The sequence below is a fragment of the Prionailurus viverrinus genome, chromosome E3, assembly GCF_022837055.1.
Source record: "Prionailurus viverrinus isolate Anna chromosome E3, UM_Priviv_1.0, whole genome shotgun sequence".
NCBI classification, from domain to species: Eukaryota; Metazoa; Chordata; class Mammalia; order Carnivora; family Felidae; genus Prionailurus; species Prionailurus viverrinus.
The window spans coordinates 21,249,645-21,266,545 of record NC_062576.1 but is presented as its reverse complement, the minus strand read 5'-3'; the positions used below and the strand labels follow the sequence as shown (position 1 = coordinate 21,266,545).

General features: G+C 50.4%; 1 protein-coding gene across 1 annotated transcript in view; it reads left to right on the top strand.

Moving 5' to 3' along the window:
* Positions 1 to 16,594, top strand: part of HS3ST4 (heparan sulfate-glucosamine 3-sulfotransferase 4) — a 399,069-nt gene extending 382,475 nt beyond the window's left edge. The window contains exon 2 of the mRNA XM_047838887.1: positions 14,800 to 16,594. Coding sequence (XP_047694843.1) covers positions 14,800 to 15,436 — 637 coding nt within the window. The 3' untranslated portion in view covers positions 15,437 to 16,594. The remainder of the gene's footprint in view (positions 1 to 14,799) is intronic.
* The last annotated feature ends 307 nt before the right edge of the window (positions 16,595 to 16,901 follow it).

The window sequence follows — 16,901 nt, the reverse complement described above, 5'->3', positions numbered from 1 at the left end:
CAGTTCAAGTCCAAACCACTGAGAACCAGAGGAACTGGTATTCTAAGTGTCAATAACAGGTGTGTTGATGTCTGAGGGCAGAAGACAGACACAGTGAGCAAATCTGCCCTTCCTCTGCCTTTGTGTTCTATTCAGACCCTCGATAGATTGGATGATGCTCACCTGAACTGGTGAGGGCAGATCTTTGCTCAGTCTACCAATGTCAGTGCTAATCTCGCCCAGAAATAGACACACCCAGAAGTAATGTTTCACCATCTATCTGGGCATCTCTTCGCCCAGTCAAGTTGATACATAAAATTAACCAAGCATCGCACGTATCCAACTGTCTGTCCATCTGTTTATTCATGGGGCAACATCAATCCAATTCCAGCCCAGCCCTGTCCTCTGAGTTTGCAGAGATGGACAAGATGGGTTGCTGTCTTTCAAGGAATTTGGTTTAGGGATGTGTTTCTAAATCCCGGTGACTCATTACAGTGCCCTGGAGAGCTTTTAGAAGATAACCAATGGCCAGGCACCATCACAGACCAGTTGAATCAGAATCCCCAGTTGTGGGTCCCAAGGAATTCTGTGCCTCCGGAGTTGAGGTCACTGGTGTGTGACCTCACGGCATCGATCCCTTTGATGCGGAATCGCAGATGGAGAAATTGTTGAAGATGCCGTGCGCGAGCCCCACAACCACAAACCAGGCAGTGAGTTCAATCAGCTTGTTTCTTCTCCAGAGAATAGAGCCTCCGGGGAGGTGGTTGACTTTGAGGAGGGGACAGGCTGAGCCCCGCACTGCATTGCATTCCCTGTTCTTCATTCTTAGGTCTTTCCCTGACCTGCAGCGTGATTCTGGAACTGACTGTCAGTTCAAACTCCGGGGAGTATACCTTTCCAAAAGCTGGAGTTGGGTGACTCCATATTCCACGTGCATTTCATGGTTAAGGTCTTGCCATGTCTAACTGGTTCTGAGTTGGCATCAGCATCATCAGTGGGCCAGCCTGAGCCTTTCCTACCTTGTCACCAGCTGGTGGCCAAGAGATGGAGACCTGCCTAGCACCAGATTCAACCTTTTTCCCCTCCTTTGTCCTGCCCTGGCCTCTTTGGGTGCATGAAATGAGTGTATATGTGAGTGAAAATGTGAATGTAGACATTCATTTCCAAGAGGGCCGTTCATGTATTCATTGTTTATTAAGCACCTATGACGCACCGTGCTCTATTATAGATAGATCTAAAACTTGATGAATAAGACACAGTTCTGCCATCATGAGGCTTAATTCCAGGTGGGGAGGCATCAGCCATCATGTGGACCAATCAGTAAATTAGATGTCATAAAGTGAAATAAAGAAAAGGCAGGACAATGAGGTAGAAAGTGACTTGGGCAGGGCATTATTTGGGGCAGAAAGATCAGAGGAAGCCTGGGTGGCAGGTAACTTTTAAGGGGTGTGCTGGGGCGCCTGGGTGGCACAGTCGGTTAAGCGTCCGACTTCAGCCAGGTCACGATCTCGCAGTCTGTGAGTTCAAGCCCCGCGTCGGGCTCTGGGCTGATGGCTCAGAGCCTGGAGCCTGTTTCCGATTCTGTGTCTCCCTCTCTCTCTGCCCCTCGCCCGTTCATGCTCTGTCTCTCTCTGTCCCAAAAATAAATAAATGTTGAAAACAAAATTTAAGGGGTGTATAGATTATCACAAACATCACAGTTGATGGACCAGATCAACACTATCTAATAGAACGTTATGACCGTGGGATATACTATATATGTTCCTCCAACGCAGTAGCCATTGGCCATTCGTAGCTCTTGAACACTGAGGACTTGCACCTTTAACTTTATTTTATTTTAATTAATTTACATTGAAATAGCTACCGCATGTGGCTAGTCGCTTCCGTATTGAACAGTGCAGAGCCAGACGTTTAATATAAGACCTGAAAGGTGAGAAAAAGCCCGCTGTGCAAGGATCTGGGAAAACAGCATTGCAGGAAGAAGACAGAGCAAATGTAAGAAGGGAAAGGATTTGAAGTCCTTAGGGGGACAGAGAGAGGTGACAGCCAGTGCTGGGACCTTGGGGGAATGGGATTGAGTTTAGGAACATTTTGTATAGAGCTTTAGGGACCATAAAGAAGGGGTTAGAGTTTTTTAATATAACGAGAGATAGGGGTGCCTGGGGGGCTCAGTCAATTGAGCATCTGCCTCTTGATTTCAGCTCAGGTCGTGATGCCAGGGTCATGGGATCGAGCCCCACATCAGGCTCCATACTGACTTGGAATTCTCTCTCTCTTTCCCTTTGCTCCTCCCCTGCCCACATGCACATGCGCACTCTCTCTCTCTCTTGCCCCTCTCTCTTTCTCCAAAAAATATACATACATTTGTCAATATACTTTCAATATATTGAAAGCATTTCAGCAGAGGAACAATGTGACAATAATATAATAATTATAGCCAAAGTTTACATCGATTTTATTAAGCAGGCCTTCTTTCCTCTCCTTTCTTCCATCATCCAGAAAATGCTTATTGAGATCTCTGTGATTCTAGGCACTGTGTGAGATGCAGGGGAGACAGCCATACACAGAGGCGCCCGGTCGCCTTTCTTCTTTGGAGCTTGCTTTCTTCTGGGGGACGGACAGACTGCACGCAGGAAAATAAACACATGAACAGGATAATTTCAGATAAGAAAAAGCCCTGTGAAGTGGACAGAAGAGGCTGGCGTGAAGGAGAGCAGTTTTAGACGGTGCCTGGGGAAGGAAGGGGATTGTGCTCGAGGACTCACTTATAGGAGGAGCAGAGTGTATGTGTGTGTATGTGTATGAGTGAGTGTGTGTATGAGTGTGAGTGTGTGTGTGTGTGTGTGTGTGTGTGACAGAATCAGAAAGACACCCTGCAGGGGACTGGTGTGTGTGAACGTCTGATAACGTAAGAACCCTCCATCCTGATAGCACAGCGTGTGCGTGTTTGTGTATATCTCTCTAGGTGTGTGCCGATCTTCCTTCCCATCTATCTGTCATTTCTCCATCTGCTACGTGATCAGATTGATTGGTTTCAAAATCTGTTTCGTATTTCGTGCGCCCCAAGCTGTGAAAGTCGGATCTAAATACAGGCACTGTAGGAAGCACTAATTAATTTATGATTGTACTTAACATCACCGAAGCTGGAGATCTTGATTTGGGGATGCAGATCTCTCAAGGGCAACTCGGAAGGCGCTGACCGGGGCGCTTTGTAGGAGAGGCCGTCTGTCCCACCGTCCTGGCCAGGTGTGGGGACGGAGGGGGCTTCTGGGCTGCATTCTCGCCACAGAGAGGACGGTTCTCTTCAGCACTGTCCCCGTGGCAGGCAAACACTAGAGCCGGCCCATGGCAGGGAGATGAAACCTCATTCCTCATAGCACCGTTCACACCTGTCATTCACGTGGATGGTTGCTTCCACTGCGACCGACTGATTTTACAGATTTCCGCGGCGGGGCGTGAGTGGACCTGAACGAGCCTTTCCCCCATAAAACGTCAAGCGCTCTGAGCATTACCCATCTAGCTGACCAGGTTCCTTGGCTCACCGGGCAGAAACACACACACACACGTTATTCGCCAAAGCAAAGTTCATTGTAAGGATGCGCACGGGGTCAGCTTTAAATGATCTCATTAGGAGCACGGTCCAGGGTGGCGTCGTCTGAGAATGCTCCATAAAACAGGCTTCCCACGGAACAGCAACGAATATCAACACTTGTGCCGAGTGATTCATAACTTCCAAGCACTGTGCTGAGTACATCTTGCTTAGTCTCTTCAGGCTCCTGTAACAAAAATACCATCAGCTGGGTGGCTCAAACAGGAAGCGTTTATTTCCTACAGTTCTGGAACCCAAAAGCTCCAACAGCAAGGGACTGGCACATTCGGTGTGTGGTGAGGGCCCGCTTCTTGGTCTTTTCGTCATCTGTCTATGCCCTCACTTGGCGGAAGTGGGCGGGGAGCTTCATCTTCATTGCTAATCATCTCCCAAAGGCCACACCCCCAGAACCATCACACTGGGTGTTAGGATTTCGCATATGAATTGGGGGGCGGGGACACTGAGGTTTTCCTAAGTCCTTTAGAGTCAAGGTGGAGTAGAGTAGAGTAAACCAGGCTCCCGGGGGGCCACAGCCTGGGGGACCTTACCTCCTGGGCAGGAAACACCAGGCTCAGGAGGCACGGCCACAAACGGTCAATCAAGCGATGCTCTAGGCAAGCAGGTGATAATGGGGCCTCCACCAAGGGGTCACGTGAGTGTCTGGAGAAGCCGGTGGAATGAAGCAGGTTGGGGGGGGGGGGTTGGTCCCAGGCAAAAAGCGAGATTGGAATGAAAACCCAGCAGATCGGGTGTCACCTTCACAAAGAACAGTGTCTTTGTCCCTCTGACGCTGAGGGTTGCGCGGCCCACACAGTTAAGAGGCTTAGATATGCATACGGGTGAGAGAGAAACACTGGGCAGGAGCAGGCGGGGCTTGGATCAGCGTCAGGATGCAGGCGAGAAGGGAGGAGGCTGGCGGCGTCCCGAGGGCAGGGATGCAGTGACACACAGCTGGGAGTACAGTGGGAGGTGGAGACACTTGGAACGCAGCCTTCCTCTCTCCTCTTCTTTCACCGTCCATGACCAGTGCAGACACACGGACACGTCCGTAATCGACATCTCATCGTGGCCCCTGCCGAGCCCAGGGAAAGAAAATACAATGAAAGAGCTAATCGAGGTTGGGGTGTGAAGTTCTGCGGTGGGGTCACTCTTGGAATGTGTCCGAATAAAGTATCAGAGAGAACGATCCGGGGGCAGGCGCAGCGTGTTCCGTAATCTCATCGATTCAGAGTCAAGGGGGTGTCTTGTCTTAAAACCTCTGGGGTGAGACTGTCCAATAACCAGAGCGAGAGAGTTGGAGGGACGGCTATGGGCAAAGGGTGCTGGTGGACGCTGAGGTTATAGGCAGGCAATGGTTTAGACTTTGGAACCATGCTTCTCAACCTGTGGGCTTGAGAATTATTACAAAGGACTTCCGTGTCCCTATAATACCACATGTGGCGTAGAAAATAAATCAGTAAAAATCTCAGACACACACACACACACACACACGGGGCAACCTTTCTAAAAAGCAGGTTGACTGGTGATGACTCCATCACGAACTCATTTTATTTTTTTTAATATTTATGTATTTTTTGAGAGACAGAGTGTGAGCAGGGGAGGGGCAGAGAGAGAGAGGGAGACACAGAATCCGAAGCGGGCTCCAGGCTCCGGGCCGTCAGCACAAGAGCCCGATGCGGGGCTCGAACTCACGAACCACGAGATCCTGACCTGAGCCGAAGTCGGACGCTTAACCGACTGAGCCACCCAGGCGCCCTCCATCATGAACTCACTTTAAAGGACTGTTGAAGTCATAGTTGTTTTCTGTGCATGTGCGTTTTCTGAATCAAACCATGTGAACAGGGTGGTGGTCCGTTGATGCTAAAGAGGGGCAGTGGCACAGGAAAAGTCAGCGACAGCAGGGAGAGAGAAAAGCAATGCCTATAAGCGGAGTACAGTGAGGCCCCGCCCCCAAAGTGGCCAAGTTCTGCCCAGCCATGAGGCATCCCAGATGCTTGGGCCACCTCAGGGTGCCAAGGAGAAGAAGGGTTCTAGTAACTAACTGGGACATATATGCCCAACCAAAGCTGTTTGGTGCTCTAAGAGTGCGTTGTATCTACACCTGTTTGAGCGGTGGGTTTCCGTGACTCCGCGTTGGCATTTGCGTAGGGGTGCATATATTAGACGACCTGCGATGGTCCTACAGATCCAGAATTTGGACAGGGCTCTGGTCCCACACTCGCTTGACAAACCGATTTGTTTGCACCTACTATGCGCTACATTACATCGGCGGCAATAACAAGAAGGGACACGTACGGATGCTTGCTCTGTTCCAGGATGCCTGGTACCTTTGCTCGTCAACGGACAGGAGATGTTGTCTCTGTTCGATGCATGGCGGAAGTGGGGGTCAAAGACGTGAAATGAGTTGCTCAAAGGACGTGTCGTTCAGAGACAGCCCCGAGGTTGAACGCGTGGCCGCACACCTTGGTCAGGAGGAACGTGCATTTAGCAAAGCTTCCGAAGGAGGCGAAGGCAGACGCTGGAATTCACGCGACCCTCCCCCAGTGATTCCCAGCCTAAAACTCACGGCCTTCTATGAATCCTCAGAGACAAGCACAGACCTCTGTAAACTATTTTATTTCAAAAAATACAAACTTCTTCAGGGCAAGATCTTGCTCTTGGGGTTCCCCCCCCCCCCAGTCTAGCACAGTGCCAGATGCACGGTAGTTGACGAATGAATGAACACACGCCTGAACAGTTTTCTCTCTTTTTCTTTGTGGCTAAGATTTGTTTCAGCATAGTTTGTGATCTCGGCCGTCTCCTGTGAGGAAAACGCTGAGTAAGCAATTGTATGTACTTGCAATCCATAAACGATAAAATAATAAATTTATAATTACCTGGATAAGTCGGTTCTAAAACTTAGAGCTAGTGAAGGGAAACATACATAGGATAAGAATTTGGAAATCCGTGAAGGGCGTGTGAGTGAAGGCACGGAACCCGCTGTGATAGGCTCGCATTTCTTCACCCTGCAGGGGGCAGTTGGGACACCTGGACACGTAAATCTTCCCCTGGGCTCCAGAGAAGATGATGTGAGCCCTGAATCTGCCCCGCCAGTTTCTGTTCGAGGCCAGATCCGAGAACGTGGACGTAGGGACCTTAATATTCCTCACGACCAGCTCCTCACTACTTAGGGAGTGATGACACCCTCGGATTCCTAAAAATTGGGGCTAACAATTGTGGAGCCCTCATTGTACTCATCTGGAAAAGCAAGAGCTGCCTCTGAAAAGCTGTGCATCATCCTGCTGCAGAACTAGAAACAGCCTGAAAGCGGCCTTCCATTTTTCCATCTGTCTTTGTCTTGTAGTGTGTCCCTGGCCACAGAACGACTTAGTCTACCCAGGGTCAACTTCTGATCGTTTGGGATAAGTTCCACCCCCACGCGGTTCATGACACTTTGGCGGCCCTCAGGAGAGAGTACGGGGCATGATTCTCCCAAATAACTCTCCTCTGAGAGCGGAATGTGTTCTCCTATTCCTTCGCTTCCATTCTCTGGTTGCCGGCATCCACTGATAACCTAGGCGTTCACCTTGTTCGTTTGTGACGATATCTTCAGAAACGTGTCCCCTGGGACCCTGGGCTGCTCCACAGAGGGTGTCAGAGGTGGCTCTGTATAACGATCCGTAAAAGACTCCTGTTCAAACTCATCTTGCGGGTTTCAAGGCACGTTTCATTTGCATTAGAATACAAACCTTTCTTGAAACCCAAGGGCCTAGGGATATTTGGTGGCGGTGGTTGGGGGTGAGGGTGAGGGTAAGTGATGAGTTCCCCGCCTTTTCTTCCAGATGAGTCTCCCAAGGCAAAAACCGAACACAGGGTGATTTCTCCATAGGTCACCGTAATCCAGAAATTATCGATATATATCCAGCTCCCTCTGTTCTGAGACCCGTAACCCCACTCCCAAGGCCCTCAAGCTTAGCAGATGGCCCTGCTCTCCTGTCATCGGGAAGATCAAAGCGATTAGGAGGAAGTTCCTAAATATTGCCTGCCCTCATCCCACCCATGTCCCACCAAAGCTCAAGACCCTATCAGCTGTGGATGCCGGGGTCTCTCTGTGGCTATGGATGCCTAGTGGACCCTCATTTCTGCACTGGAGGCTGCCATCCGGTGCCCTCCCCCAGGCTCTAGCTCCACTCTGGACCTTCCTCTCCTTATCATATTGAAGAGCAGCGAGGACCACAGGTTCCGCTGGGTTCCGAATCCCAACCCTGCCGCACCGGTGAGCTGTGTGACCTTAGTCAAGGCGTGCAACTTCTCTGAGCCCCAGTTGATTCATTGAGAACCATTGGGAATGAGGGGTGTCTACCCTCTCAGCCTACTTCGGTAGGACTCATGCTCCTCCCGCCTCCATGACATGTGTCTGACATAGACCTTCATAAACCTTCCCAGACCTGCCTGGCACAAACTTTAAAACAAAAATGCCTGAGACCTGGGTTTGCTATTTTCTCCCACCATGTGTCATTTACTTTTTTAATGTGTATTTATTTATTTTGAGAGAGAGAGAGAGAGAGAAGGGGGAGAGAGAAAGAGAGAGAGAGAGAGAGAGAGAGAGAGAATCCCAAGCAGGCTCCACACCACGGAGCCCGACACAGGGCTCGAACTCGCGAACTGTGAGATGGTGACCTGAGCTGAAACCCAGAGTCAGACACTTAACCGACTGAGCCACCCAGGCACCCCGGCCATGTGCCATTTAAAACTTCAATGCTTGGGGCGCCTGGGTGGCTCAGTCGGTTAAGCATCCGACTTCAGCTCAGGTCATGATCTCGCGGTTCATGAGTTCGAGCCCCGCGTCGGGCTCCGTGCTGACAGCTCAGAGCCTGGAGCCCACTTCAGATTCTGTGTCTCCCTCTCTCTCTGCCCCTCCCCCACTCCTTCTCTCTCTCTCTCTCTCTCTCTCTCTCTCTCTGTCTCTCTCTCTCTCTCTCAAAAATAACTAAAACATAAAAAATTAAAAAATAAATAAAACTGCAATGCTTTCCTCATTTCCCCGCTCCCCCTGGTCACTTCAATTCCTTGTGTCTCTTCAAAGCCCGGTTCCTTCTTGCCTTTGGCCTCCTCCTCCTTCCTTTCTTCTTGTCTTTCTTTCTCCTCTCCCTTCTAAGCTCCGTCATCCTCTGCGGCTTCTCTTCTGCTTCCATCCCCCCCCCCTACCCACACCTTCCCGCAAGGGCGTGTGGGAAATGCCAGCAAAGGAGACGTCTGTCTGTCCACCGCGGAGATGTCCATCTGAACCACCGACCAAAAATGGGATAGTCAGACCTTTTCCTCAAAGAACTTACAGTCCTTTGAAGGCAGGTACCACGCATGCTTGAGCATCAGTTTATGCTCAATACCTGGTACGCGACAAGCACCAATTAATACTTGATGGGATTAATGGGAGGATTCGTCTTCACATAGCCCTTTCATCGTGCTGGCCCAAAGAGGAAAAACCCCTTCCTAAATTTATTCAGCAAGTTAGTTGTCAAGTCTCAGCTGTAACTCAAGATCCCTGCTTTCTTCGATTCCATTTGGCTGATGGTCGTATGGCCCCAGGGTATGCTGCTTTTCTTAGGGCTCTATATAAGAAATGTCCTTTTCAAATGCTTTGAATTTCCGCCTTCAGAGATTCCAGGATTCCTGAAATTTTTTAAAATATTTTTTAACGTTTTATTTTTGAGACAGACAGAGCTGGAGTGGGGGAGGCGCAGAGAGAGAGAGAGAGGAGACACAGAATCCGAAGCAGGCTGCAGGCTCTGAGCTGTCGGCCCAGAGCCCGACCCAAGGCTCGAACCTCACAAGCCATGAGATCGTGACCTGAGCCGAAGTCGGACGCCCAGCCGACTGAGCCACCTAGGTGCCTCTTGAATTTTGGGTTTAAAAAGCCCAGTAGGGGTGCCTGGGTGGCTCAGTCGGTAAAACATCTGACTCCTGATTTCGGCTCAGGTCACGATCTCATGGTCATGGGATCGAACCCCACGTCAGACTATGTGCTGAAAGCCATAGCCTGCTTGGGATTCTCTCTCTGTCTGTCTCTCTCTCTCTCTGTCTCTCCAAATAAATAAGTGGAACATTTTTGAAAAGCACAACGAACTTTCCAACAGAACTGGGCAAGGCAGGTCCTGCCTGTATGTCCTTGGACAGGGTTCATTGTCACCCTGGCTCTCAACTGCCACATCTGTATAAACGGGCTCCGTGAAGCCCATGGTATCTGTGAGCTGTGGCCAGGAGAACGTGTGCAATTGCCTTGTGCGGAGCTTGGCAAGCAGCAGGTGCTCGACTGACTTTCTAAGTGAATTCTTTTCCTCGACACGGGGGAAATGGCCCTACCTCATGCCCTTGCTCTAACCACCGTTCTCTTGGGTTACAGTTCATCAGGAGGGCTCAGAAAATACTGCTAATTTATGCACCATTTGTTCCACCGGAAAATGCATTTGGGGAAATGTGAGCTGCCCACGTACCTCCAAATCAGGCAAGCCAAAGGCAAGCTGTGCCACTGACCCTTCCAGAGAGAATGGGCACTTTATATCTAACACGGGTGATTGCTTTCTCCCTCGGCGTTCATGATGGCATCCATTTGCTTCAATTGAGGAGGCCCCGGAGAGAGATATCACAAATTGAACGATGTAGCTTGATCTGGCAAGAATTTCTGGGGATTCTGGCCTGGGTTTGCCGCAACTCCCAGTGGTAAGTCAGTGACAGTCCACCTTTACAACATGTGTAATGAGTGTCATTTTTACATTCAGCTCGGCCACCCCCTGGCGGAGTGACCTTGGGCCAGTCCCGCAACCTTGCTGAGCCTCTGAAGTTCCGTTAAGCATTGTCGGGCAGCAACAAAGAGCTTGGGCTGTGGTGCGAGACAGAGCTGGGGTTGACTTCCAAGGCCACTTCTTGTGACTTCGGGCGAGCTAATCAATTTCACTGGGCCTCAGTTTCCTGCCCTAAGGGTAGTATCTTCTTAAGAGAGATGTTTAAACATTAACAGCTAATGTATTCAGGGCCTTCAATGTGTAAGGGACCCTTTTAGATATTGACTTATTAAATCCTCATAAAATCCCTCGGAGATGGATCTGAATAGTACGATGTCTGTTTCCCAGAGAGTGGATCGGAGACACAGGCTATTTGGGTTAAGTAACTGGCCCAGGGTCACGCAGCTAATAAGTGGATCCAAACTCAGAAAGTCCGGAGTCTATGGTCTTAACCAACTAGGCTGGAGAGGACAATGCCTGGAGGCGTTGCAAGGAGTGGGTCCGGCATCCGACGTTGAATTTGGAGCAGAAAGCACAGCACAGGGTGGGCCCTCCGTGAATGGTGCGTGGTAATTCTTGTTAGCATCGTCTCCCGCGAGGCCCCTGGGCACGTATCCTGTAGCAAAGCGCCACCACCCCGGCATGGGAGGCGGGGAGGGCGAGCGCGGTGGATGGTGGCTCATCAACATTTGGGGCTGTGAGAGCAGATGTGTGATCTTGCAGAACGATTCTCGCTTCAGGACTGTGTGTTGATGTTGATGTCGCGGCTGCTCTAAGCACCCCGGATACTGTTAACGAGCTGTTCCAAGCCCAGCTGCGGTGTTTTCTTACCAGATGGTCCACGCCGAAGTGCATGGTCTTTCAGACAGGGATGACACGGGTCTCACAGACGCCGAACCGCCACGCGTGGAAAACCTACTCAGGGGAGTCAGGCCCCCCAAACGGCGTCAATTTCCCTCAAGCCCAAGGATCATGCTTTCATCCGGACATCCTTCGTGTGTCCGTCCGGCAACCACAGAGAGCTAGGGGGGCGGCTACCATATGTGGCGGGAACTGTGTTAGACGCGAGGGACACGAAGGGGAAAAAGACATCGCCCGCGGCTTTCAGGAACTGAGACGTGCCAGGAAGGGCCTGGGAACAAATCCTATTATGACAGTATTCTAAGCTCTACGATGCAGGCAGCTATCAAGGACTCCAGGAATGAAAGGGGTTTCATGAATAAAGGAATGAATGAATGAACGTAACTGATTCAGCATCAGTTCTGAAAAGGGGAGATGACTACTTCCCGGATGGGGAACAGCTGCTGTGTATCTTCTTACTGGCAAAAAATCCTGGGTAGCCCATACCACACAGCTGTATCATGGCTTCATTGAGATGGTCTTCCCATTGGGTGCCCAAATGCCAGGTGTCTCCCCAGACCACATGTTTTCCTTTCTTTGTCACATGATCAAAGCCATTTAGGCTCCTCTGCCTTCTCCAGCACCCCTTCTCTCATTCCCCTTTGCACTGAGCCGAGCACATGCTCACTCCCCTACACACACTGGCTTGGAAGAGGGGTGCCATTTCATTCCAGATGCTTCAGATGAGGACTCGAGATCCACACACGTCTTGACAGACTGTAGCAATTAGCTGAAGTGCAGGAGATGAATTTGAAAGGGGCCCCATAAAAAGACAAACGCTGGGGTCTAAGAAGTGAATGGCAGAGGGCGAATGAGAAGGAAAACCTTGGCAACTGCTCCTGAGCTCACAGAAAAGGCCACAAAATCCATAGGCAACAATACATGGAGGAATTAAACATCTGGATGGGGCCATGTTGAAAATACCTATCTTCAAGTATTTTTTTGCATTAATAATGATTTAATATTTTCATAGTGTGACATGAGTTTCATACTAAGACAATGTCTCTCTGGGGGCACCTGGCTGGCTCAGTTGGTTGAGTGTCCAACCCTTGATCTCGGCTCAGGTCATGATCTCACGGTTTGTGGGTTTGAGCCCCACATTGCACTCTGTCCTAACAGCACAGAGTCTGCTTGGGGTTCTCTTTCTCCCTCTCTCTCTGCTTCCCTCTCTCTCTCTCTCTCTCATAAATAAATAAATAAGTTACAGAGAGAGAGAATATCTCTCTCCAGTTGAAATAAAAGTAAGACATCAACACGTTCCTTAAACTCAGGCCGAACTCATTGTAGCTCCCTCGTGGGTCACCAGCCTCCGGCTCAGGGATGTGTGGTTGATGATAACTGGCTTGAGTCAAACTAGCCTTTTTCCCTAGACCTGTTCTTGAGCTCAGTTTTTCAGCTTTGCCATGCGGTCAGATAGAAATGTTCTTTCCTTGTTTTTCTCTACCCCTGGTGTCAGTTATAACACTTCGTGGCCTTCACCAGGCACTATTCTAAGAAGCGATTTACCCTTGTTACCTCATGGGATCTTCATTACCATCCTAGAAGGGAGGGACTCTTAATTAGCCCTGTTTTTTGAGGTGAGAAATTTGGGGTTCAATGTGGGTTAAATACACTTCCTGGAGGGCTTTCAGAGTTTTATCAACTTCACGGTGATGTGGGTGGTCGGAAACTCGGCAGTCCTGCACACTGGAGTCCCACACGTTTTGTGTTCCGTGCCCTGCACCCCCCGACCCCCGCCCCACCCCACCCCTGGCCTTATGAAACAGTTAAATGTGACGAGAGCCGAACAGGCACATGAAGACGTTCAAAATACCTTGGACAATATGTTAGTCCGGGACGAGCAAGACTATGGCCAGGGCTGTTGGCTTTGACCCGGAAACTTCTGGCCGTCCAACCCTTGAGCGCTAACAACATCTGACTCTATGTGAATTTTCTCTACCAGGCAAGTTCCTCTTGCCTCCTAAAGGTGCTTGCCAAGAAAGCTCAAAACCCAGTAGCAATTAATTATTGACGGAGCATGTGAATTAGAGATAAAAGAAAAGTCGTTCTTTCTCTACACGCGCGATAGTAAATACATTTAATTATGGTAGGGGAAGCTAAGGGATCGTGGTCGGTATTAAGTTTTATTAGCTGAGACATTTAAAAGCATGTCCTCACAACAAAGAGGTCTTGTGTAATCCTAAATGTACCTCTTTGGTGCAGGGCTCAGAAGTGAATAGACTTAATGGAGTGGAGCACATTGTGGCAGATGGCCTGCTGTACCGACAGGTATAACAGGTTTATCATCAATTAACTTTGGTCTACATATGCCTATAGCAAATTGACTGTATAATAGGATCCTGAGCCTCTGTTGTCATTGATAGGCCCGCCACCCTGGGATTGGGGGACAGAGAGCATCAGACTCCTCTGATGTCTTGAAGCTCTCACATGAGGCAGGGCCACTCTGAAGGTGAACACGGAAGGAGGGGTGGGGTTTGGAGACACGACCTCGGGAAGGAAACCAAGAGACGTGGTGTGGGACCTGCCCCTGGCTCACTGGGCAAACCTCGGGAGCAAAGTTAAGAACTCCATTTGTGTGTCGTTTTATTCTGAACTCGAACTCCAGGTGAGCTCTCAGGGTTTTACAGAGGAAGGACAAGAGAGGGACGTGACTCACCTTGTGAAGGTCGCGAAGCCTGTCCGGTTCCCGGCCTCTGGGCTTCAGTTTCTTCCTTTCCCCCGCGACGCCTTTGGACTAGGTCAATTCTCGCCAAATGCTTTCCCGAAGGACCAGACAGTAAATATGCTTGGCTTTGTGTGTCAGTAAGTCCCCGTTGCAAGTACTCAGCTCCGCTGTTGTAGCACAGAAGTGGCCCCAGACAGTACATCAGGGGGTGAGCGCGGCTGTGTTCCAGAGAAGCTTTATTTATGAGCATTGGAATTCGAATTTCGTATAATTTTCATGCCTCACAAAATGTTATTATTACTATGTTGGGTGTTTTCCAACCGTTGAGAGATGAAAAACCATTCCTCGCGGTGAGCCGTACGAAAACAAGGGGCAGGTGGTCGTTGACCAACCCTTGGGCTAGATCATCTTTGAGTTCTCGGTGCGCCCGGACCTTTTCCCAAAGCTGCTGAGACAACAATAGTATCCTTGACTTATTAAGCTCTCGCACGTGCCGGATTCTGTGCTAAATGCTTTGCAAGTGTTATCTCCCTTAAGCCTTATACTACGGTGTGAGGTGAGTGCTGTCATTATCTCCATTTCAAAGATTATGTAACACGAATACACAGAGAAATTAAGAGTGTGTCCCAGTTGAACAGCACCGGGTAAGAGATAGGGCAGCAGATGTAAACCCAGGTAGGTGAGGTCCCCAAGAGTGAATTCGGAAGCCTTGTGCTGCCCGTTCTGACGATGCTGGGATCAGAGTGGAGAGTGGGCACAGGGTTAGAAAAGAAGTCCCAGGGTTTGTCAGCGCATTTTGTTTTGTAGTTCCCGATCGGGCGCTGGCTGGCACACGTTTCGTGCAAAAAGTTAAAGTGTTTCTGGGTGGGAATTGACCCTCTCTTTCCTTTCCCTTCCTCTTCCAGAAATGTGATGCCTAAGACTTTGGATGGGCAGGTGACCATGGAGAAGACGCCGAGTTACTTTGTGACGAATGAGGCTCCCAAGCGTATCCACGCCATGGCCAAGGACATCAAGCTCATTGTGGTGGTGAGAAACCCCGTGACCAGGGCCATCTCCGACTACACCCAGACGCTGTCCAAGAAACCCGAGATCCCCACCTTCGAGGTACTGGCCTTCAAAAACCGGACCCTAGGGCTGATCGACGCCTCCTGGAGCGCCATTCGAATAGGGATCTATGCTCTGCACCTGGAAAACTGGCTCCAATACTTCCCCCTCTCCCAAATCCTCTTCGTCAGTGGTGAGCGACTCATAGTGGACCCTGCCGGGGAAATGGCCAAGGTACAGGATTTTCTAGGCCTCAAGCGTGTGGTGACTGAAAAGCATTTCTATTTCAACAAAACCAAGGGGTTCCCTTGTCTCAAGAAGCCAGAAGACAGCGGTGCCCCCAGATGCTTAGGCAAGAGCAAAGGTCGGACTCATCCCCGCATCGACCCAGATGTGATCCACAGACTGCAGAAATTCTACAGACCCTTCAACATGATGTTTTACCAAATGACTGGCCAAGATTTCCAGTGGGAACGGGAAGAGGGTGACAAATGAGGCTGAGGAAGCGGAGAGGGAAGGCTAGCGAATAGCTCAGGAGGCTCCTTACCTGAGTCCTGAATCCCCCCCCCGGGGTCCACGGCCTCAGCCTCGCTGGAGTGCCAAGTCGATCCCCTCCTTTGTCCAGCCACGATCGTTTCCAGCGCTGTAGGTTTAGGCGAAGGGGTGGATAGCACGGCATCCTCACGGAGGCACCGGGTTTACCCGGGCGGCGGCATCTGGTTGACCAGATGGCCGCCAGGAGCCACTGCTAATCCTCGTCTTCTGCTAATTAATGGAGTCTGAAGACAGGATAGATAGCTGTCAAGGTCAGAGACTGTGCCAGGAGCCTTTGGTTAAGTGATTAAAGAAAAGAAAGGAAGGTCTACTTTGGTCACTTGAGAAGCCTGAGTCCTAGCCTAGCCCTGCGTCTGGCACAGCCCTCTGCTGTATAAACCTTTGCTTTGGCACCTCTCCAGAATGCTCCTTGTGGCCGAGTACTCCAGGACTCCCAGGGAGCCAGGTCCTTTCTCTGAGGTGTCTCTAACCTTCTCCTTAGAGGTCTCATCCCACAACCCTGTGACAACCCTTCCCCACCTTATGAAGGCAGAGGCATGCACGTTCCTCACCAGAAAAATAAAAATAAAAAAGCTGACACTCTTGGAAGGCTTCTTTCCAAGGGCCCTCTAGGAAGGGCTGGGTCTTTCTCTCTCCACGAGTGTCCCGGGCTGTGGAGGAGCTTCGCGCAGGCCCTCGTGATAGACTCGGGCCCCGGTGGCTGTTCTCGGAGCAGCGTGATTGCCATTGAGTTCTGAGCCCTGGGGTTGAAACAGATCAGTGCTATTTCTGGGGGCGAAAAAAGAAGGCCAGACTTTTCGGTGGGCGGTCTTCATACGTGAAGACCCGTAGAACCGTGGTTCTAAGAAATGCTCTAAGAGTGGGCTCCGTCCCTTAGGGTCCCCAGAGGGGCGAGGACGGGAGAGTGGGCATGTCTTCTGTTAGGAGTAATCCTGAGCAGCGCAACGAACAGGGGATCGGTCACCATGCTTCTGTTCGCCCCACCACGTCCCGCCTCGCGGTCATCTGGTGCTTTACTTGCTCTCTGCAGAGATGGCACACAGGGGGGGCTCCCTCTGTGGAGGGCCGTCAGATCCCGTTTGTGGACGTGGGCGAGGGCGAGGGGTGTCTGTGGGCACCCCCCACCAAGGGCCGCTGAACGAAGCGTCCCTTCCCATTACTTTGATTCGATGGAAACGCAGCACTTGACGTCAAGTCCTTGTTCACAGATCTCCCAAACCAGGACTGTTCTAGTAAATTTAAAAAGATGTATGAGTGGGGGGAGCTAAGTCTGTTCGGCTGCTATGAAACTGTCATTTCTCCCGCTAAATGAAAACCGTGTTGTTATAAAGCTTAATGCAACCTGATTAATGGGCTCTCGGCTGGCGTGTTTGTGTCACCAACCAACCCCCCCCCCCCCCACTCT